This window comes from Vidua macroura, chromosome 15, assembly GCF_024509145.1.
Source record: "Vidua macroura isolate BioBank_ID:100142 chromosome 15, ASM2450914v1, whole genome shotgun sequence".
NCBI classification, from domain to species: domain Eukaryota; kingdom Metazoa; phylum Chordata; class Aves; order Passeriformes; family Viduidae; genus Vidua; species Vidua macroura.
This window is the reverse complement of record NC_071585.1, coordinates 14,970,923-14,990,239: the sequence shown is the minus strand read 5'-3', so window position 1 is coordinate 14,990,239 and position 19,317 is coordinate 14,970,923. Positions and strand designations below refer to the sequence as shown.

The 19,317-nt window shown below is 39.9% G+C and overlaps 1 protein-coding gene across 4 annotated transcripts in view; it reads left to right on the top strand.

Moving 5' to 3' along the window:
• The window catches only part of EBF1 (EBF transcription factor 1), a 266,020-nt gene that overhangs the window by 171,142 nt on the left and 75,561 nt on the right, over positions 1 to 19,317 (top strand). For 2 of the 4 annotated variants that reach the window (XM_053991340.1, XM_053991337.1), the window contains exon 8: positions 6,242 to 6,359. In XM_053991340.1, coding sequence (XP_053847315.1) covers positions 6,242 to 6,359 — 118 coding nt within the window. Of the gene's footprint in view, positions 1 to 6,241; positions 6,384 to 19,317 lie in introns of all 4 variants that reach the window. The other 2 variants (XM_053991339.1, XM_053991338.1) reach the window with 1 other exon arrangement.

Sequence of the window (19,317 nt, the reverse complement as noted above, 5' to 3'; positions counted from 1 at the left end):
CCAGCTTCACAGCAGTTGAGCTTTCCGTGTGTAAACAGAGACTGCTTAATTACACAGGTCATGTCAATTAGCGTGACCTCAGCATTTTCAAGAAATTAATCACTTTCAGCCTAGTGAACCACTCCTACTCTCATACAGGGTGGCATTGAAGCTCGCAGCGTTCTCTTCAGTGCCCAGGCTTATTGTTTTACAATAGCTGCTTTTGTTTCTTCCCTTTTCTTTTTTTTTTAAATTTTGAACTTGTTGGTCTTTTAGCAATAGACTTCTTAAAATAAAACAGCTGGGCTCTACAGAGTCCAAGCTTCATTTATAATTTCTTAGGGTGAAAAGGACCGAGTGTACATGGAGTATCTCAATGCTATGGTACTCCTGGGTCTTTGAGGCAGTGTTGTGTAGGAACCAAATGAAATCTGTGCCCCTGCGTTTGCTGTCAGCTGCCTTTGAATTGTTGCCAGTGACTTACAAGATCTCCAGTGGTGATGTCAAAGTTCTGGTTAAAAAACATAAGGATAAGGTATTTCCAGATACTTTTAAATGGTACCATACTCATTTTATACTCCACAAAAATGGAGACATTTCCTTCCTTCATTCCCCTACTTGTGCAGGACTTTGAAGCTGCCAAATTCCAACTTTTGGTCTGTCATTCATCAGTCCCCAAAAGTTGCTGGAAATTCTTAGAACACAGATTATGGTTTTGATGGGAGAATCAATGAAGGGTCAAGGATGTGAGTCCTGCACTATCTAAGGACCAGTCCTGTAGAAAATTTCCTTTCTTAGTAGATTTTAGAGTTGGCTTGGTTTTTTTTCCCCTGTAGCATGGAATTGTCTGATTATCATCTGATACAAGACACGTTAAGAAAGCAGAGGGAGGAGGCAGAATGTGTCTTGATTCAGGCTCACAATCAGAAATGAATTAGGAGGTTTTATCCTGCAAATGTAGGAGTGTGATAAGTCTAACATAAAAGCTGTTAGGGCCTGGAAGGAAATAAATTTCTCTGCATGTCTGAGATGTCCAGGCATGTGACAAGTGGAGTGTTGTGGAGTGCCAGCAGAGTGTGTGTGCTAGAGCAGTGCTGGCCCTGGCTGTGTTTGTTGTGTCTCTATTAGCACAAGGAGAGTCAGGGAGGAGAAGTCAAGTACTGCACAGTACTTCAACTGTGCCTCACATTCCTGCTAGTCCTTGAGAAAATAATTTCATCTCCATGTTTCATCAGCCCAATTGCACAAAACATTTGGTGCTGTTGTGTATTATCACCTTTGCACAACCTTGCCTTTTTTATTCCAGAAACTCTCTGGAGCAGATGCTCAGTCTGGTTGTGAATTCTTCATCACAATAAGTCATCATTCTTGGTGGGATGGGCTGTAGTGCCCCAGTTAGTGGTAATAATAATACTGCTACTAAGTAGATGGTGTCATGAGTGAGCTCTGCCTAGATTTGATTTTTCAGAACTAAAAACTCATTCATACAACCTAAACAGTTTTGTATGTTATTGTAATTAATGAAACCCAGGTGCCCTAGCTGTCTTGTTGTTCTTGTTTTAGCAGAACTGCTTGTAAACTGACACATGTCAAGTTTTAATTTAGAAGAAACTTTTCAGGCTGTGTCACTGAATAAAACCCCAAACATTCACTTATTATGAAAACCTTGAAAGTCACTTAGAGATTGCCATGCTGTTTGATTCTGTTACCACAGCCTCTCCTGCAGCAGAGGCTGCTCATTTGCCTCCATGGGATGCTGCCACTCATGTTTGAATTGAAGCCACTTGTGTCTTATTGCAAATTTGCATAAGAGACAGAGATGATGCTTCATGAATCCCAGATAATGGAATTTGGACATGCAAGGCTCCATCCCCAGAGAAGGAAAAGGCAAAAAAAAAAAAAAAAAGGAAAAAGAAAAAGAGACTGAAAAATAGCAGTGAGAGTTGTGGCCCAATTCAACAAGGTAATTAAGTGCCTGGCCTGTCCTTGAGCACGTGAGCAAAATTACTGAATGTATTGTACTTATGTGCTCATAGTTAGGCACCTTTTGAAGTATCTTGTTAAATGGAGAGTGATTTTTAGTTACTAGAATAAAGAAGTCAACACATTGTAGGAAGAGGTCACAAAGTGGTGATGAAAATAAAGATGTGCTCAAGCCATTTATAGCTTTCAGAATAGTGGCAAGCTCTGGAGTTACATATTTAACACTTAGGACACACTTCAAACCTGGAAATCATCCTAGCCAGATTTTCTCTGCCTTTGCCGCTGGGTATTGGGGACGTTGCAAAAATATCAGATCCCTCACCATACAGTGGAGAAAATTGAAAGCACAAGGAAAATGCTATGTCTTAATCAGTGAGCAAAGCTTAATGGGCTCTGGTTAAAAATCAGGAGTTGTGCAATGCTTAATTTTGATATATTAGGTGAGGTACTATACCAAATAAACAGGCCGAGTGCTAAACGTGGATAAATAGCTTGATCTCCAGGCTCCTGGTCTCTGAATATTTAAAGGAAAAAAAAAAAAAATCTAAGCTCCAAAGTATTCACAAACTGAACTATTTAATGGCAGGCAGAATAATCCACAGAGCTGGGATACGTTACTGCATTCGATAGTGCCAATTTCATTGAAGAAAGTTGTAAACCCATGTGTTTCTTTCATACCTCTGTCTCCCCTGGTGTTGATACAGGATTTAAATTCAAAATCTATGAAGGGCTAAAGCTAAAGCTCAAAATCATTTTCCGTGTTTGCCTGTCTCAAATTAAAACTGTGTTTTGTTGACAAAATTTGGAAAGGTTTGAGATTTGGCAGACCTGGTTGTCCCTGTGCTTACATTAATGTGTCAGCACCTCATTAATCATTTATTAAAGTGTAGTGTGCCTTTCCCTCTTGCTACAGTCTGTGTTTTAGGATGCCTTGGTGCCCATTCCACATATACTCTGGCTGTCCCCTCCCCCTAATTTTATGATTTCTCCACAAATTAGTTTTAGCATGTGCTTTAACTTGAACATATCCCAATCGTTTCAAAATCAAAATGAGGAGAGTGTAGTATTTTTTTAGATTAAAAAATATGAGTAGAACTTGTAAGCATGTAAGTGCTCTGTAGCAATCCAAGTAGGTAACTGTGGCACACAATATTCGAGGTGCATTTTTTCACTATTAATAATTAGAAGCATTAATATTTCCTTGGTGCAGTGCGCATTCAGAGTTCCTCTATTAATGAGAATTTTCATTTAAAGAATTGAGCAGCAAGAGCCTGTTGCTTCTTACAGGTGTGCTATGAATAATCTTTTTTTATTTTTTTTTTTCAAACAGACACATAAGAGGAGTTTTTTTTCTTCATTTCCTGAGACTGGAAACAGTTTCACATGGGGATTCCATTTATAGTTTCTGCTGCTAACGACACCAAAGAACCACACCAATGTGGTCTCTTCATAGTAAATCAAACTGTTCAGGAGGGAGGTAGGAAGATATTGCTAAGTAATTCAAAATATGTTGCATCAACAGTTTTGAAAATCTGAGGAGGGGGAAATTAAATGTAGCTTTACTCACATAAAACCTCAACAGGATTGTTTCCTCAAGTTCTTACCTTGAAAGTTGCATGCGTAGCAACAGCTACTTAGATACAGGATTTTCCCAGGTTTGAGAACTACCTTACTGTTACTACTCTTGACTCATTATTTTTCTGGAATTTCATTTCAAAAAATGTTAAAAGTTTTGGTTTCAGCCCAGGATTGATCAGCTTCAGTGTGAAGTCTGTGTGTACCTGTAGGGTTTTGGAATTGGGGAAAATATTTTATCTTGTAGCCACTGTTATTAATTGTAATTTTGTTAATTTTCATATGCATCTAATCAGACTCATAGAAGAAGATAAGGAGCTGACATAAATCATGGAGCTGTGACAGGCAATGCCAAGGATTTGGCTCAAAATCCCACTTGCAAAGAATTTACAGTGGTTGCAAGTGCACAAATAAGATTGCAAACCCCGAGCCACTTACTATAAGATCATAGTTTATTGAAAATATCATAAACTTTATTCTACCCCTCAGGAATTCAATGGATAAATTACTTTTGAAATCCCTTTTGGAATATTATATATAGGTCTTGGGTTTTTTTCTCTCCTTAGTTTGATTTCAGAAAAACTTATCTGTAGTATTTGGTGCTTTCTTTTTCCCAAATTTCCATCTGTAGGAGCTCTTGAATAATTTATTCTGTATTTTAATATCTTTCACTTAAAACACGCACAAAACTCTATTGCTTGAAATGCCATTCTGAGGGATAGGGTTAGGATCTTTTAGATGTAAAATATTCTCTTTTGTATTCCTCTTTTTCCAGAGAAAGACTTCAGGATCTGCTCTGGGTAGTTTAGTGGCTTTGCTTACTTTTTGAGTATTTTAATTGAGGGCCAGAAATAGGTAGAAAATTTTTTCTTTCACTCTGTTTTTTTTTTTTTTTTAGCTCCAATTCAAGTGATGAAATTGAATAGTTGTAAGCAATCCTTTAAGTGTCCCCATTTGACCAACTTTGAGAGGCAGCAGCTTCCTGAGAGAGTTGAAGCAATGTTTGCCAATCCTTGTAAAGCATTTCACCTCTTCAGAGGCTAAAGCCTCTCAAAACCAAGAACAATTAAAGCGAGAGCCTTTCAGAGCGACTGGGGAATTCAGCAAAATAAATCAGAAATCCTCTGCCGTGGCTCTGGAGGCTTGCCTCATTATAAGAGCAGATCTATTAGCCCCCTTGCCATTGTCTTTCATTTCTCAAGTGAGGTGATTCTAATTAAATTAATCTGCATGTCAATCTATCGGTGATCAATCAAAAGGGCTGAGGTCCCCCTTTGCGGCACTGTGCTTGCGGCTGACAGGGGCTGATAATGGAGGAAGAAATAAACTGTCGAGCAAAGTTAATTAGTCAACATAATAGGTGGATTAAACAGGAGCTGCTGATTGCTGTTTCACATGTCGAAGCATGAGGTGGGAGCTGAAACTGCAATTAACAGACAATTATTATATTTGGTTGTAAGAGGTCGCATGAATAAACATATCTCTGTGGGTTTCAGTCTTTAATCCCTTTCCCTGTTTAATGTAAGGAGAAGTGTAGGTCATTTCTTCTTATTGTTTTAGTCAAAGTTCTCGAAGGCAATGCGTGCTCCTGGCAAACCAGCAGCCAGCTGAAGGCCAAATCTTTGGCTGGGGTAAAACCCTGGGAATGCCATACTTTTGCTGGGAAAAGGCTGTGGGAGGGGTGGCTGAAGGAAAGCCAGGGAGGCTGAGACTGCTTGGTCTGAATGGGGTAGGAGGAGACGTGGTGTGATGAGCTCACAGCTCTGCAAGGGACTTGTTTCTCCATGATATTTCATGGCTTACGTGCCCTCTGCCTGGACAGGGATTTCCTTTTGGAGCCTCAGGGTTGAGGAGTCCCTCTGGACACCTTGGTGCAGCAGGGTCTTCTACTTGGGACCCATCACTTACCTGTTTGCCCCTGCTGGGTTGGCTCCTCTCCTGCCCCAGGCAGCTCTGGGGAACAGGAGTGTCTGATCCTTCCTCCAGTGCAGTCCTGCTGTGTCTCCCTCACCCTGCCTCAAATCAAATCCCAGGTGTTGAAATTGAGATAAGTTGAGAAATACAAATAATTCTAACAGTGGATGAATAGGGTTGTGTTCTCCAGATCAAGACCCCACTGTCAAACGTGTGTGTGTGTACACAAACATTCCTATACGTACTCCTCAAGATAGAGCTCGGGAGAAATTTGGGCAAGTCCAACAACCTGCAGTGCTGAGGGGAGAGCAGCAGAGGAGGGGTGAGGCAGGCAACAACTTTCATTATAACTTCACAAAATACACTTTTGTTTTCTTTTATTCTGAATCGATTCTCATTTGCAATGTCAACATCTCTATCTGCTTCAGCGTGGAAGCTGAAGGATAATTTAGGGTGAAACACAGCTGCCCTTGTATATAGGGGAAAAAATACTTAATAAAGATCCTCTTGTTAAAATGATGGTTAACAGTGTGCTGTCTGCCACGCAGCTACAAACTCTGCAATTTGACTTAAAACTGCATCAAAAGCTTTCGATGCCAAAGACCCACTCATCAATAGCGTCTCTTGTTAGATTTGTACAGCACAAGCACCAGTTATTATACGAAATAGCTTTGCAATTTTCTACAGCTCCCAGCTGTTATTTATTTAACTGAGTTTATTACACTCCGCGCTTTTTAAAAAACACACGGATTTCTCCAACTTTTCCTCCATCTTGCTCTTGTGCTTGCAGGTCGTGGTGTCTACAACAGTCAATGTTGATGGCCATGTGCTGGCAGTGTCAGACAATATGTTTGTGCACAACAATTCCAAGCACGGGCGGAGAGCTCGAAGACTCGATCCCTCGGAAGGTACGCCTTCTTATCTGGAACATGGTAGGCAAATCATTTTCATTGGTTGGCATTGCTACTTTAAATGTGGATTTATTTGGTTTGTGTCTCTGGCTGCTGGTTTCAAAATTGTCCTGTAAGAGTTTATTATCTCTGGAGCCAGACATTTGAAAGGGACTGGCCTCCACACCAAAGGGGGTATTTTTCAAGTAGGTCAGCTCTAAATGTAGTGAAATGACAAACAAGTAAGCAAACATGGGTGCAGAGGTTGTCTTGTGTGTCAGTGAAGTGGGGTGATTTTTTTTAATGTTGGTTGCATTTATTCAGCACCCAAAATTGGAATCTGATTTTTTTCCCAGACTGCCCTAATTTTTTTGACTGTGCATCTAAAGGATGTTGCATATTTTCTGAAGTGCTCAGCACCCAAATTTTGGATTGCATTTCTTCTATCTATAGGGTGCTGAGCTCTTTAGGAGATTCTTCTGTTCCTTTGAATTGCCCTAAATGAAAGCAGAGCCCTTTTGGAAATCCATCTGCTTACTTAAGCCATGGATAAATGTTCTTTTCTGGCTCCAGCTGTGCCAGCTGAGGACGTTGCTTTTCCCACAGCTGTTTGTCTCCCCTCCCTGCTCCAGGCTATTCTTCACCGTGGACATGCCAGCTAGGATGGTTGTGTGCTTGCTCCCTGGTCTCCTCCAGGCCAACGAAGTTCATTTGAAATAAACCATTTAAATGATCACTCTTTGCCAATCTGGCTTGTTGCTGAAATGATTGAAGGAGAAAATGGTGCAAGGCAGTTTGGCTTCTCTGAAAGTACAGTAAACTCCAGCAAGAGTGGGATGGGGGCACGTGGCTGGAAGCAGCCTGGGGACAGTAATCTCTTCTGTAAGGTCAGCTGGTTCTGGAAGAGAACATCTGCTGGTGACTGTAGGTGCTTAAAATGGGAGTTGTTGAGTGCAAATGTACTTTGAAAAATCTGGATTTGATTAATGTTTTGTTTTGCTCTTTGTCCTCAAAGTTGATGACTACTGCTGAAAAACAAAACAAAAACAGAGGGCATTTCACTCCCCTCTCCCTGTTCCAGCTTGGTAGAATAGCTCTTTGTCTTCAAAGCTGTTTGTAATCCTAAATTCAATAGGTGCTTGCTCCCTCTAAGAGATGAGCTCCCATTGAAGTAGCTGAGTTTAGAAGGCACCAGTCCTTTATGCTGGTTTGTTTCACAAATATTTGCCAAGGATCTGATGAATAATTAAATAGATTTTTCCAAAGAGTTTGAAGAAACTAGATAAAATTTTCTCTGGGAAAGCAAATGCCACTCAGAGAAATGTTAACTAGATACGTTAAAAGAAATTATTAATGCTGAGAAATGGGAAAATGTGTGGGTTTCTACTGCTCAGTGGATTCCTGTGGAAATACTTCTCTATTCTGTTTATGCTTTCAGGCATCAGTCCTGCAAGCACTTATGCATATATTTAAGATTATGTTCACATATGGTCCTGTTGGGATCAATGAGGCTTCTTGTGTCAGAGAAGCTGAGGGTATTGATAAGTGTTTGCAGAATCGGGTCTGTAGTTCACACTTACTAACCTAAAATTCTTAGCTCAGCAGCGTTTCTCATTATATAAACATAACTTACATCTGTATTTATTTAGCTCTAACTTTTTATGTAGGCTACGAGCCATTTTCAGCCATAATTCATGTTATAGAATTTTTTTTTCATCCTGCCAACAACTTAATTTAATAAACAAACCACTGTCATAATTTTTACTGAAATTTATAAGGAATGTATGAACTCTGTCTTTATTAATTAGCAGAAGGCATTACAAAGGGAAACTTCTTTCTGTTCAACTTTGTAATCTTTCCATTAAGTCTAGTCTTAAAAAAACACTCCTATTTTTTTTTCTTATATTCCTACTAAAGTAGTTGCCATATTTTTCTCTTTTTTTCCCATTGCAGTCTTCTCAGTGCATGCTTTTGGTTGAGGCAGTACTTAATTTCTCTTACATAAATGCCCTTATTCTCATGCATGGTGCTATCTCATTTTACCACAGCTGTCGTTCTCACTCCTACAATCTGAGGGATTCTGTTGGCAAAAAAAAAAAAAACAACAAAAAAAAGATAGTTCTTTGCTTACATAGCTGCACACACCTGAGTTACTGCGCTGATATTAAAAGTCAACATCTGCAAAATATCTCCAGTTGTACATTTTGTGGGAAAGGTGATTTTTCTAATCTGCGTTCTCAGGCACCTCTTAAGCAACCTCATAAAGCAACTGCTAGTAAATTCTTACTTTTGAATAGCAACCTTCACACTACAAAATTGTTCTCTTCCCAAAGGCTTGGTGGAGCCTTTCTTTTTAACCTAAATCCTTCAGTCCAGCTCTCCAGGAATTCTCTGAGCATGTGAGTCCAAGAAACAGGAAAAAAAATTAAAAATCCAGTAACTGTTATGATGTAATTAGGTATCTAAAACACTTAACTAAATAAATAAATAGAAAGAAACAGGCTTAATTCTATTGAATTTTGGACAAGACCCATTGGAACAGATGACAGTTTCCTCCACTGAAATAATTTTTTGCTTTCACTTTGAGTAAAAAAATGTACTATTTTTCTCCAGTTTTTTTTAATTTTTATTCTGTATAATATCAGAGGCAGTTTGTTTGCCTCTCCTCTCCCCAGGTTTTCTGCCTCCCTCGGGGAAGGACAGATTGACCTGAGCTGTATCCATGAGCAGGGAGATGGGAAGGGAACGTAGTCATGGCTTGTCTCTGGTTCATTGCTCTGGTGAGCAACTGCTCGTCACAGGTTTGTAAAATCTGGGATCTGACTATAACATACCCTTGACCAAATGTATTCCTGTGGACTTTTCCAGACGTTTCACTTCTTAACACAAATATCTGATGGCAATAGAGATGAATGCCTGACTGTAAGGGCTGGGGAAAGGGGAGACAGGATGTAGAAAGGTGTGCTGGTTGTTGAGTTTACTTAGACAATATCCAGCTTATCCTTACAAGCTTGTGTTTGCTGCTCTGAAACACCGAGTTACAGTTTATGTGACACCCAAAAGACACTTTGGAGGCCAAAAAGCTGGAAAGAAAACTGCACCTCCCAAGCCACTCAGGAGCCTGGTGTCTCCACATTTGGCTTTCACCATCTCATTAGCAGGTAGTCTGGATTATTTTTGGGACATCCAACACATCTTTATTTATATCTTGCTTGTCAGAATTTTCACTCAGTAAAGTGAAGGTTCTTTTTTGTAGCTCCTTTCTCTGAATGTAAACAGGACCCCAGATCCTGGTTTTGTGTCCACACGCTGCCCCCTTGAAGCCTATGGGTTAAGCAGCTCATCTTTCAAATAAATATATCTATCTTTTTAAAAGTAATAGTTGGCAGAGGCCAATTATTATTTCATCCTTCTCTGTGTGGTATAAATAGGGTAAGCCACAGTAATCTGTGGTTTTCAATAATTATCACTTTTTCATTCACAAATAGTTGGATCCTCACTGGTTTTATATTTATGGTAAACCAGAAAGCCAGTGTGGTTGACCTTCCCAAATTATATATATAGTAAGATGTATAGTCAAGAGCCAACAGGCCCCAACAGTAGAATATATTTCAGCTTGTAGTTCATCCCAGGGTGTCAATTTTAAAAGCAAAATCTTCCCAATGAAATTTAAGTGATGAACTCATGGAAGCCTGGCAGGGCTTGCAACAACTCTCTTCAAGTTTACCAGCAATAAATCCACTGCAAAGTTTCCAGTTAAAACTCTTATATCGTTGCAAAGTAAAAATTCTTTTTGTCCCCAAATCTTTCGAATGTCTTTACAAGAATGTAAAGCCAATTGCAGCATCACTTTCTCTATTGTTTTTCCTCACTGGCAGAATGCAATGCCCTCGAAAAATGATAGTCCCCGAGACCCTGTCAGTTTGCATGCTCTAACACTTTATTATCTAATGATCTAATATGCAACAAGGCAAAGAGGGGGTGCTTATCACCCTGACAGGATGCCTAAGAGAAGTGACTAAATTACTTTATGTACCATTAGCACTAGCTGCCAGGGTGAACTCACTGCGAGCATTTATGCAAATATTCCTGAATACATTCAAGTGGCCCTGTCAGGAAGACGACTGACAAGCAGCTTAAATGCTTGGGTTTTTAAAGGGACAGTTTTATTTCTTTTTTGTTTTCCTTCCTCCTCCATGGGAGAGCACTGAAGAATTAGGTGATAGTGAGGTTTGCTGATGATTTGGTTCTGAGTCAGCTCAACAGCATCAGCAGATGAAAGATACAGGGTAGAAATAGCCACAAATTATTAGATGTGATATCAGAGTTTGCAGGTGGAAGTGGAGATAACCATGATTTCCAAAGCAAAATCCTGCTGTTATTTTAATATGAAATATGCATAAATCTCTGTGTATTTATATCTAAAATAAGTCATTATATATCAAAACCATTATTGCTGATTGCCTTAAACTGGAAAGGATAGTGCAAGGCTGGGTTATTTGATCACTTTATTGTGGTGCCTGAGACAGCCAAGCTTGTACAATGTTGTTTTAGCTCATGACAGCAATGAGTGACTCCAACCATTTGTCTGCAGGTGCAAAACCTCCTACAAGAAATAAAAAGCAGTAGTGGCTGTGCTTCAGCTGCACATGACAGGTAGATCCTCTTGTCAGCAGTGGGGCATTTAAAGAGTTTTTCTTGCCAATCCTGCCCATCCTGGGCCATTTAAGAGCTCACAGTTACTGCACAACCAGAGATTTTCCACTGAATCCTCAGATTTGAAAGCAAAAATGATTGCTAGGCTATGCCTTAGTGAATCAGGTATTTTCTGTTTGGATTATTAAAAAAAAGGAAAAATCTCCCTCACCTTATAAAGGATTTTGAGAGGATAATATTTAAAATAAAGCTTTGACACTGACTGCCCTTAGGTCTCATTTCTAGTCTGCCTGTAACAGAATTGTTGAGGACAGACATTGAATACCATGAATTTAGTTGCACATGGTGGGTGATTCCCGAAAGATGCGCAGAAATCTGGCTTAGTGACCTTCTTCTTGTGCCCTAAGTGGCTCTGGCACAACTCTAACCACTAAATTTTGGGCAGTGTGTAGAGTTGTGAAGAGGATGACCAGATCAGCTCCATTTTAACCATTTTATCTCTCAATTCCTTGGTGGTGCCTTTCTCTGTTGATGAAATTGTCACTCCAAGAATACTGAGTGAAGCAAAAATTTTAACATGTTTACACGGATTAATCTTCAAAACTTGATACATTTTGCTTTTAGTTGGTATAGGTTCATGCTGTTCATCAAAGCTAGGGACTACTGCATTAAAAAACTGGCCTGGTTTAAACAAAGAAACATGAAAGTTTGACTTGTTTCATCCATGGGTGGAAGCACCTGTTATAGTTTAGTGCTGAGCTTAAGAATGTTTTTGTGATTATTTGAAAAATATAAACACACGCTTTTTCTGCATCATATCATTCCGTATAGAAAAATGCAGTGGACTTGATTTATTATTTAGAAGGAAAATATTGAAAAAAAAATATTAGGATTCTACCACTCTACTTGAGGGGATCTTGTATGTTATTCTGAGTTATGTCTGCTTTCTAATTTATTTTCTATGAGGGAAGAATACCTTGGGTTGTTGGACATCTCTATGCATACACAGGGGAAAAAAAAATGTGACTTTCAGAACATTGCACAACATGGATAGTAATAACAGTAAGTGAGCCTTGATATACTGAAGGATTGCAAAACTTCAAGCTGGAAATAATTTTCTTTATTTTTGCCAAGTTGTCTTTTTCATATCGGTTCCTTCATAAATGCAGTGACTCATAAATTCAGGCAATTTTTAACATAATGGCTTGTTATGTGTTCTTGGAGCTTGACCTCACTGAGTGTATAATATTAACCTTTTCGCTGCTCCATGGACTTATTCTGTTTCACAAAATGAGAGAATGGTTGGGGCTGGAAGGGACCTCCAGAGATCATCCAGTCCAACCCCCTGCCAATACAGGTTTGCCTGGAGCAGGTTGCACAGGATCCCATCCAGTCAGGTTTTTAACATTTCCAGGGAAGGAGACTCCACAACCTCTCTGGGCAGCCTGGTCCGGTGGTCTGTTACCCTCAAAACAAAGTTTTTCTCATAATCAGATGGAACTTCTAATACAAGTGAAAACACCAGGGCTGGATTAGTTCAGAATGTGAACTTGGGTGGAGTTGGGGCATCTGTCCCTCTGAAGAGACAAAACATGGCCAGAGAGTTAAGATGCTTTACTTGAGAGAATTGATAGATTAAGGCTCATGATGATCTTAACCAGATTTTAACTCTGGGAGGCAGTGAAGTAAGCTTCCAGTACTGTGGCAAGTTCTCTGTTGTAAATGTTGAGTAAGGACTTGGTATTTTCCCAAAAAATGTATGGCAGCTCAGGGAGAGGTTAAGGTTTGAGTCATTCCTCACATGGTTGAGGATGTGGTTCTCTGATGGGTGCTATGCAGGATGTCAGGCTGGGCGATCAAAATGGTCTTTTCAGGTGTGAAATGTTGGATTTACATCAGATCAGGAAAACATGGCAGAGCTAGGATTTGTACAGCTCCAATTTAGGCAACCAAAACTGAGTTAACTAAATTGTGCCCCACTGAATTTTGCTGATGTCTTTTTTTTTTTTAATCTTCACCAGAGCAGTTGCTGTTTGCAGCCCCAGATCCCTTATTCCTCCTTGGATATTACTGAGAATTGCACAAGAACTGGGTGGGTGGGTAGGTGGAGCTGCCCTTCGCACAGCCAGTCACGCCAAGCGAAAAGCAGAAAATCTTTTGTTTCTGTTTGTCTGGGTCATAAATCATCCATTATGGAGAGGTACTCAAAAGCTTGGAATATCTGGCTGCAGTAATTCTGATCTTTCAAAATTTATTTTTAGTCTGACGCTAAATGAAAACAAGATTTAAACAATGAAAATTGATTTTTAATGGCTAGTTTAGGCGAGGAGATTCCAGAATTTCAGTTCTGCCATAAGAGTGTAGCTATTGCGTGAAGTTGGAGGTTAGAGTTTGTGGGTTTTTTTTTGGTTTTTAAACATTATTGTGTAACATATTTGTGCTAACACTTCTACAGAAGACTTAGATACCATTTGAGGTATTCTAGTCATTAATGAAAGGATTACTGTTACATAATGTCCATAGAAATATCTTCTGAAAAGGCAAATTTGAATACTCCAATTACCACAGTTAGAAAGGATTTTCCCTTGACAGTCACTTATCAGAGATTTAGGGTCATGTTTAACTGAGAAAGGAAAATTGGGAATGGGAAACACCTCGATTTTATAAAGCCATGTCAGTTTCTACCCATGAGCAGCTGCCCTTTATGTTTTTCAAATAAATAAATAAATACATAAAATGCCCCCAAAGAGCCCTTCCCCACCAATATCTAAGGGATGTCAAGCTGTGATGTGTCGTTACCCTCTATTGTTGTGAGGATGTCATGAATTAGTGGAAAAATAGTACCTGGATGAAGATAGAGAGAATTTTGTGAATTTCCCTGAGGAGCTTTCAGAACCGTGCTCCCAAAATTGCAAAAAGAAGAAAACATAGGGAAAACTGCCATTGAATTTTGATACAGATTTGCACAGAAAAAACTGTTTTGTTACAGCAGACCCATAATGGAAGAAAGTTCAGATGGAAATTCTCCAACTACCAGAAGTGTTGGCTCTTATTTGGAGAGCTCGACCAACCATTTGCTGAAGGTTTGAGATTTCTCTCCAGACCTTAGAGGAACTGAAATACAGTCATGCAAGTAAAAAAAGCTTAACTCCCCTGTTTGGCAGAAACATCACAGGTACCAGAACAGGGGAACATGCAGCAGCACTCAAATAGGAAATGAATATTCATAGATGATGAGTGTTTGTTACATTTTAATTTACTTGGCTGGCCACCATGTCACAAATATAATGGCATCATAGGGAGAAGAATGACTTCGAACTGGAGAAATGTTTGAGAGACACTCCACTGTGGCAGTGAGGTTTTGCCAGGAGTTGTTTTTCCAACCTTCCAAAATGGACACACCAGGAAATGACAAAACATCGTGTTATTGTAGTATGATTAATATTATTTCTGAACAAATTCCTCTAATTTAGGTTTTTCTTTATAGGAAATGATGTATTGGTGTTATGGTGGGAAAAGATACATTTTTTCACTCCATTCTCCTGCTGGATTGGGAAAATTTTGAAGGAAAATAATTTTGTGAATTGTGGTTTGGAAGTTGAAGGCCAAGAATTAGTGATTTTTTGAGAATTCATCTGGATGTTATAAAATGTCATGATTTTCAAAGAATGGTGTTCACAGCAGTTTGCAGGTATCTGGACACTTCCAAATGTTACATGTTGAGCACCCCAGTATTTAAATACCCCAAAGCAATCAGTGGTTATAAAAGGTCATTGCTCCCAGGAAACTTATGTCCAAAGCTGTGAATCAACTCAGTAATAGCAATCTCAGGATTAAAGGTTTGGTTAGGTGAAAATTTTCCACAAAACTGTCATTTAGAATATTCAGTTTAGAAAACTTCACAAATAATGAACTCATCTTGTCACTGAACTGAGAGAGGATTGGAGTGAGCATTCAAGTCTCTGTGTGCCAAGTGTTTCCCCAGAAAAATGAATATTTGACAAGTCTCCTCCACATGCAAGGAAATGAGTTAATAGCATAAACCAGGACACTGATGCAGAAAATGGAGCCCACCAGGGTGGGATGTTTGGAGCTGTTATTCTAATCTGATTTGCTATTTGAAAGTTTTAATGTTTAGTAGCAAAGAATAAAAATAACCGGCTAATAATTAATATTGGAATGAAGAAAGGCTTTGTGTTTGGCCCAAATCCAGAGTACAAGATTTTTGGGAGCGTATGGCATTGCAAAAAAGTGTGCTTTCATTAAAGCCAGTAGTACAACTTCATAAAGTGGTTTTTAAAATCTTAGCCCAGACTGTTTGCTGAGCATAACCAGAAAGCTTTGTGTGTCACAATTAGTCCTTTCTGCTTTCCACCTTCATTCCATGAATTTATAGTTCTCTTTGTGACAAAACAAATCCTTAGCGTGAAAGTGACTGTAATATAAGCAGTGCTGGTTTATGACCTCACTGAGCAAAGCGAATGAGCTTAGGAAGTTTATTAAAAAGATCAAGAATAAAGTTTCATGAAAAACTTGTCTGAAATTTAGAAGCTTAAGGTTATTTCTCAAAAGTAATTCAAACATTTAGATGTGTAAGTTAAGGTACAATGGCCACGGTGAAATGCTTAAAGAGATACTGCCCCTCATGATGTAGATATTTAGGATTTTCTAAACTTCCGATCCATTTTTTGTGAGACAAGTGGCCGTCCAAGAGTATAGGTATCCCAAAGGAATTTTCTGGGGGGAATTCTTGGACCTAAAGCCAAACTTGTAAAGCACCAAGATGCCTAAAGCTGTAGGTAGGTGTTTAATGGGATTCTTAAAAGTCTGGCTACAGAATTTCTATCTGTCTGTGAGGTACTTTGAGAATTCCATTAGTTGCTTACTGGAATCATTGGATTGGTGGATGCTTCCAAAAATCTGGTCCTGGGTGCTTCAGGAACCTGCTGTACTACCCTTGAAGTGCCTGTTAGCACTGGGAGCCTAAGGAAGTTCAGAATTAATTATGTTTGGTTAATACCATGTCATTATGGTTTTGTAGCAGCTTTCTCAGAGGTTCAGTATCTATCCCATGAAAAAGCAAAGTGCTTTTCCCACAGAAGTCCCTCCTGAGTTGTGAAATGGCAGTGGAGTGCTGGATCTTTCCCTGCTGCTGGAGGCTGAACAGACAGCTCGTGTTGCTGCTCCCTGAAAACCCAGGCTTGCATATGGAATTCATAGGTTTGGTGTTACCTGATCCATGCCCAGAGGGAAGGCCAGCACTTGGAGCAAATTCTGCCTGACCACAGCAGTGCTCATCTTTCCAGCCACAGCATTAGTTCATGGGTTGGGGTTTGAGGTCACAGCACTTTCCTGCAGGACGTTCAGGTGAGAGCATTGCTCAACTCCCTGGGCTCTTTGAGGAGAAGAAGAGGAGGTGAAAGAAATATTTCTGACTGTGTTTGACTCTCTGAGACACTGAAAGGTAAAGCTACTGTGATTAGGGGCCCTTTGGGGAAAATTACTCTTTTCCTGAGATTGCGACCCTGAAGGTGACAGTGAGTGCTGCCTCCTCCTTCAGCCCTGAGCCTCAGCAGAGGTGCCTGCAGGAAAGCCCAGAGTCAGGTGCCTGCTCAATATCAGCTGCCAAATTTTTTTTTATGAGGTTGCTTCTGGCTGCTCCCTACCTATGCTATCGTCTTGCCGAGATCCCTTGGTACTTTCCTGAGCCAGCACGGAACTCCCTGGGTCTCCAGGCTTGTAGAGGTGTCTTCCCATTTCTGCTTATTGTATAGTGGAAAGAGGAGCCTAATTTAGGCAGGCTGACTCACCCAGCCAGGGCTGGAGTCTGACGTTTGACAGGCTGCAATGCCTGAGGTAGGTGGTCTGAATGCAGCCTAAATAAATAAATAAAAACCTAGCATGACTTTATCAGAGACATTGAAAGAACAACTTCTCTAAGCATTTGTAGGCTTGAGTCCAAAGTATTCACTCAGATTTTCAGCGTGCTGGTTTTATGTGGTGTCATTGCTGGACAGATACTATGAACTATAAATATAATTTTATGCTTATGTTTTTGCAAATAAAGCCTAAATGGCTGGGAGGGGGTGCCTGACCCTGCACTCGGAGCAGCACAAAGAACAGAGGAAGGAACAGTCTGAGAGACACAGCACAGCAGAGACAAGGGGGTCTCAGTCTGTGCAACGCAGTCACGGCTGCTGCTTGAAATGCAGGGCAGGTTATGTTGCCTCCATCTCTGTCCCACTGCCATCACAAACAGGGGCTGAGGATTATATTGCATTGCTGAATCGAATAACAATAATAAAAATATTATTATTACTATTATTATTAATTATTTAACAATAATATAGCAATAATATTAATTAATTTGTGTATCCACCCTTCCCATCCCAGATACTCATTAGTTTTCCAAGTATTTCTGGCCAGAACAGAAATTTAGCTAAACCCTCTGATCACTGGGATGCTTTTCCTGCAGAAGAGCCAGATCCCCTACCTTTCCCCTTGGCCCAGGACCTGAAAAACCAAGGCCATGCATCGGGCCTTGGTCCCTCCATTGGCAGCTCTACGTAACCTGTCAGAGACAGCCCGAGCACAATTTTTGCACACAATGAATATGGATCTCTGCTGCATCTGGCAGGCTGCAACAATGAATGCAGGAGACTGTCATTAATAGATAATAAAAGCAGAAAGAAACATTAATGGGAATAAGCTTTGCTTTTACTGGGACTGAATATTACTTTTTTGTTCCTGGGCTGTGGCTAGATGGAGCTGCAAAGAGCAGCTACCAGTGCTGTGTGCACACATGTGTTTTGTTGCTGGCTGTTTTTTAATCTGAAATGTTTAACCATGACATCTTCAAAGTGCGACAGTGTCATACATCCTCATACACTAATAGATTTCAAAGATGAAGAGCCTTGCTGCTTTATGTTTAGTCATGCCTTCATCTATAAATTTATGGCAGTATTATGGTTTAATGAATTGAACAAGTCCCAGAACAACAACAAAAACGCTCTTTTGTTTGAATTTAGATACAGCACACTTTGTTCTTCAAACAAGTAATAAAACCAGTATGTTTCTTTAGTGGTAAACTTTGGGGTAGCTTCATCTCACATTACTAATGAAGCACTTGGGGAGCTGTGTGTGCACATGTACACATGTGTGTGTGTGTGTGGTAAATGGGTGCTTTCAGTCGTGGTGCTGGACCTAGGCTGAGCATTCATATTCTGATAGCGATAGGCAAACCTCCCAGAACAGATGGAGCAGAGTTCAGCACAAAGGTTTAATCCTATCAGGATGATTCCTGTATGGCCATCTGGATAATCCGGTGCACAAATTCAGTGCCTGTTAAAAGTACAACGTAGGCCAAGATTAGCGTCACAGATTTTCCACTAGACTTGTTCATATTTGACTTTATGATTCTCAGACTCCAGAAAATTGCATTAGAGAGCCTGTGATTTGTGAGAGAAATCAGATGAGGAATAAGAACTCTTAGGGTACTTGAATTTCCCTTGAAGAAACTGGATTGCAGGCACTCCCTGTCCCTGGCAGAACTGCTTTGTGTTTCTGCACGGGTTGTTCTTGTTTCTGAAAGACAATTACTGTGAGCTCTCTGTTGTGGGCAGACTTTCTCAGTTCCGTTGAACAAAGAGATCCCAGCTAAAAATTAATATTAGTTGGATCTTGTTTTTATCAGGAAAATAAATTCTTTGTTTCCTGTAGGATCCATCTCAGGTGAATTTCTGATTGTTGTGCTGTGTAATGTAGCAGGAGGGGGTCTTGATTTGAAGGATGTGGGGTTCTGTTTTTTTCTTTGTGATAGTGAAAGATGTCATAAAAATGTAATTAATACTAGCATTTAGTTTGGCAGTGGGAAATTAGATTTAGATTGCACTCTGTTTCATATAGAATTGTTTCTGTATATCACTAACTGAACCTTGCCAGTGTGGCCATAATGTACCAGTGGGTGTTGGAGCATCAAGGCTCAGCCCTGTTGTGCTCTGGATGCTGAGCCTGTTGCACCTTGCAGGATTTTGTATGGTCCTGTGTTCTGACTCTAGGGAGATTTACTATGAGGAAGTTACTGTTTTCTTAAGGTACTGATGGAAAATGAAAATGAGGAAACAGGAGCAGGGCTGGTGGTAAAACAAACTAGGAATTTGGAAATTGTACCCACCTGCCCTTCTGTCAGGTTGGGGTTTAGCAAAGCAGTAAAGCACAGGGTTAACATTTAGCAAATATAGAATTCTTTGTTGGATCATGAAGGACCAGTCAGTTAAATTAAGTATGTTTTGGAGTATGCAAACTATGCAGAGATGTTTGT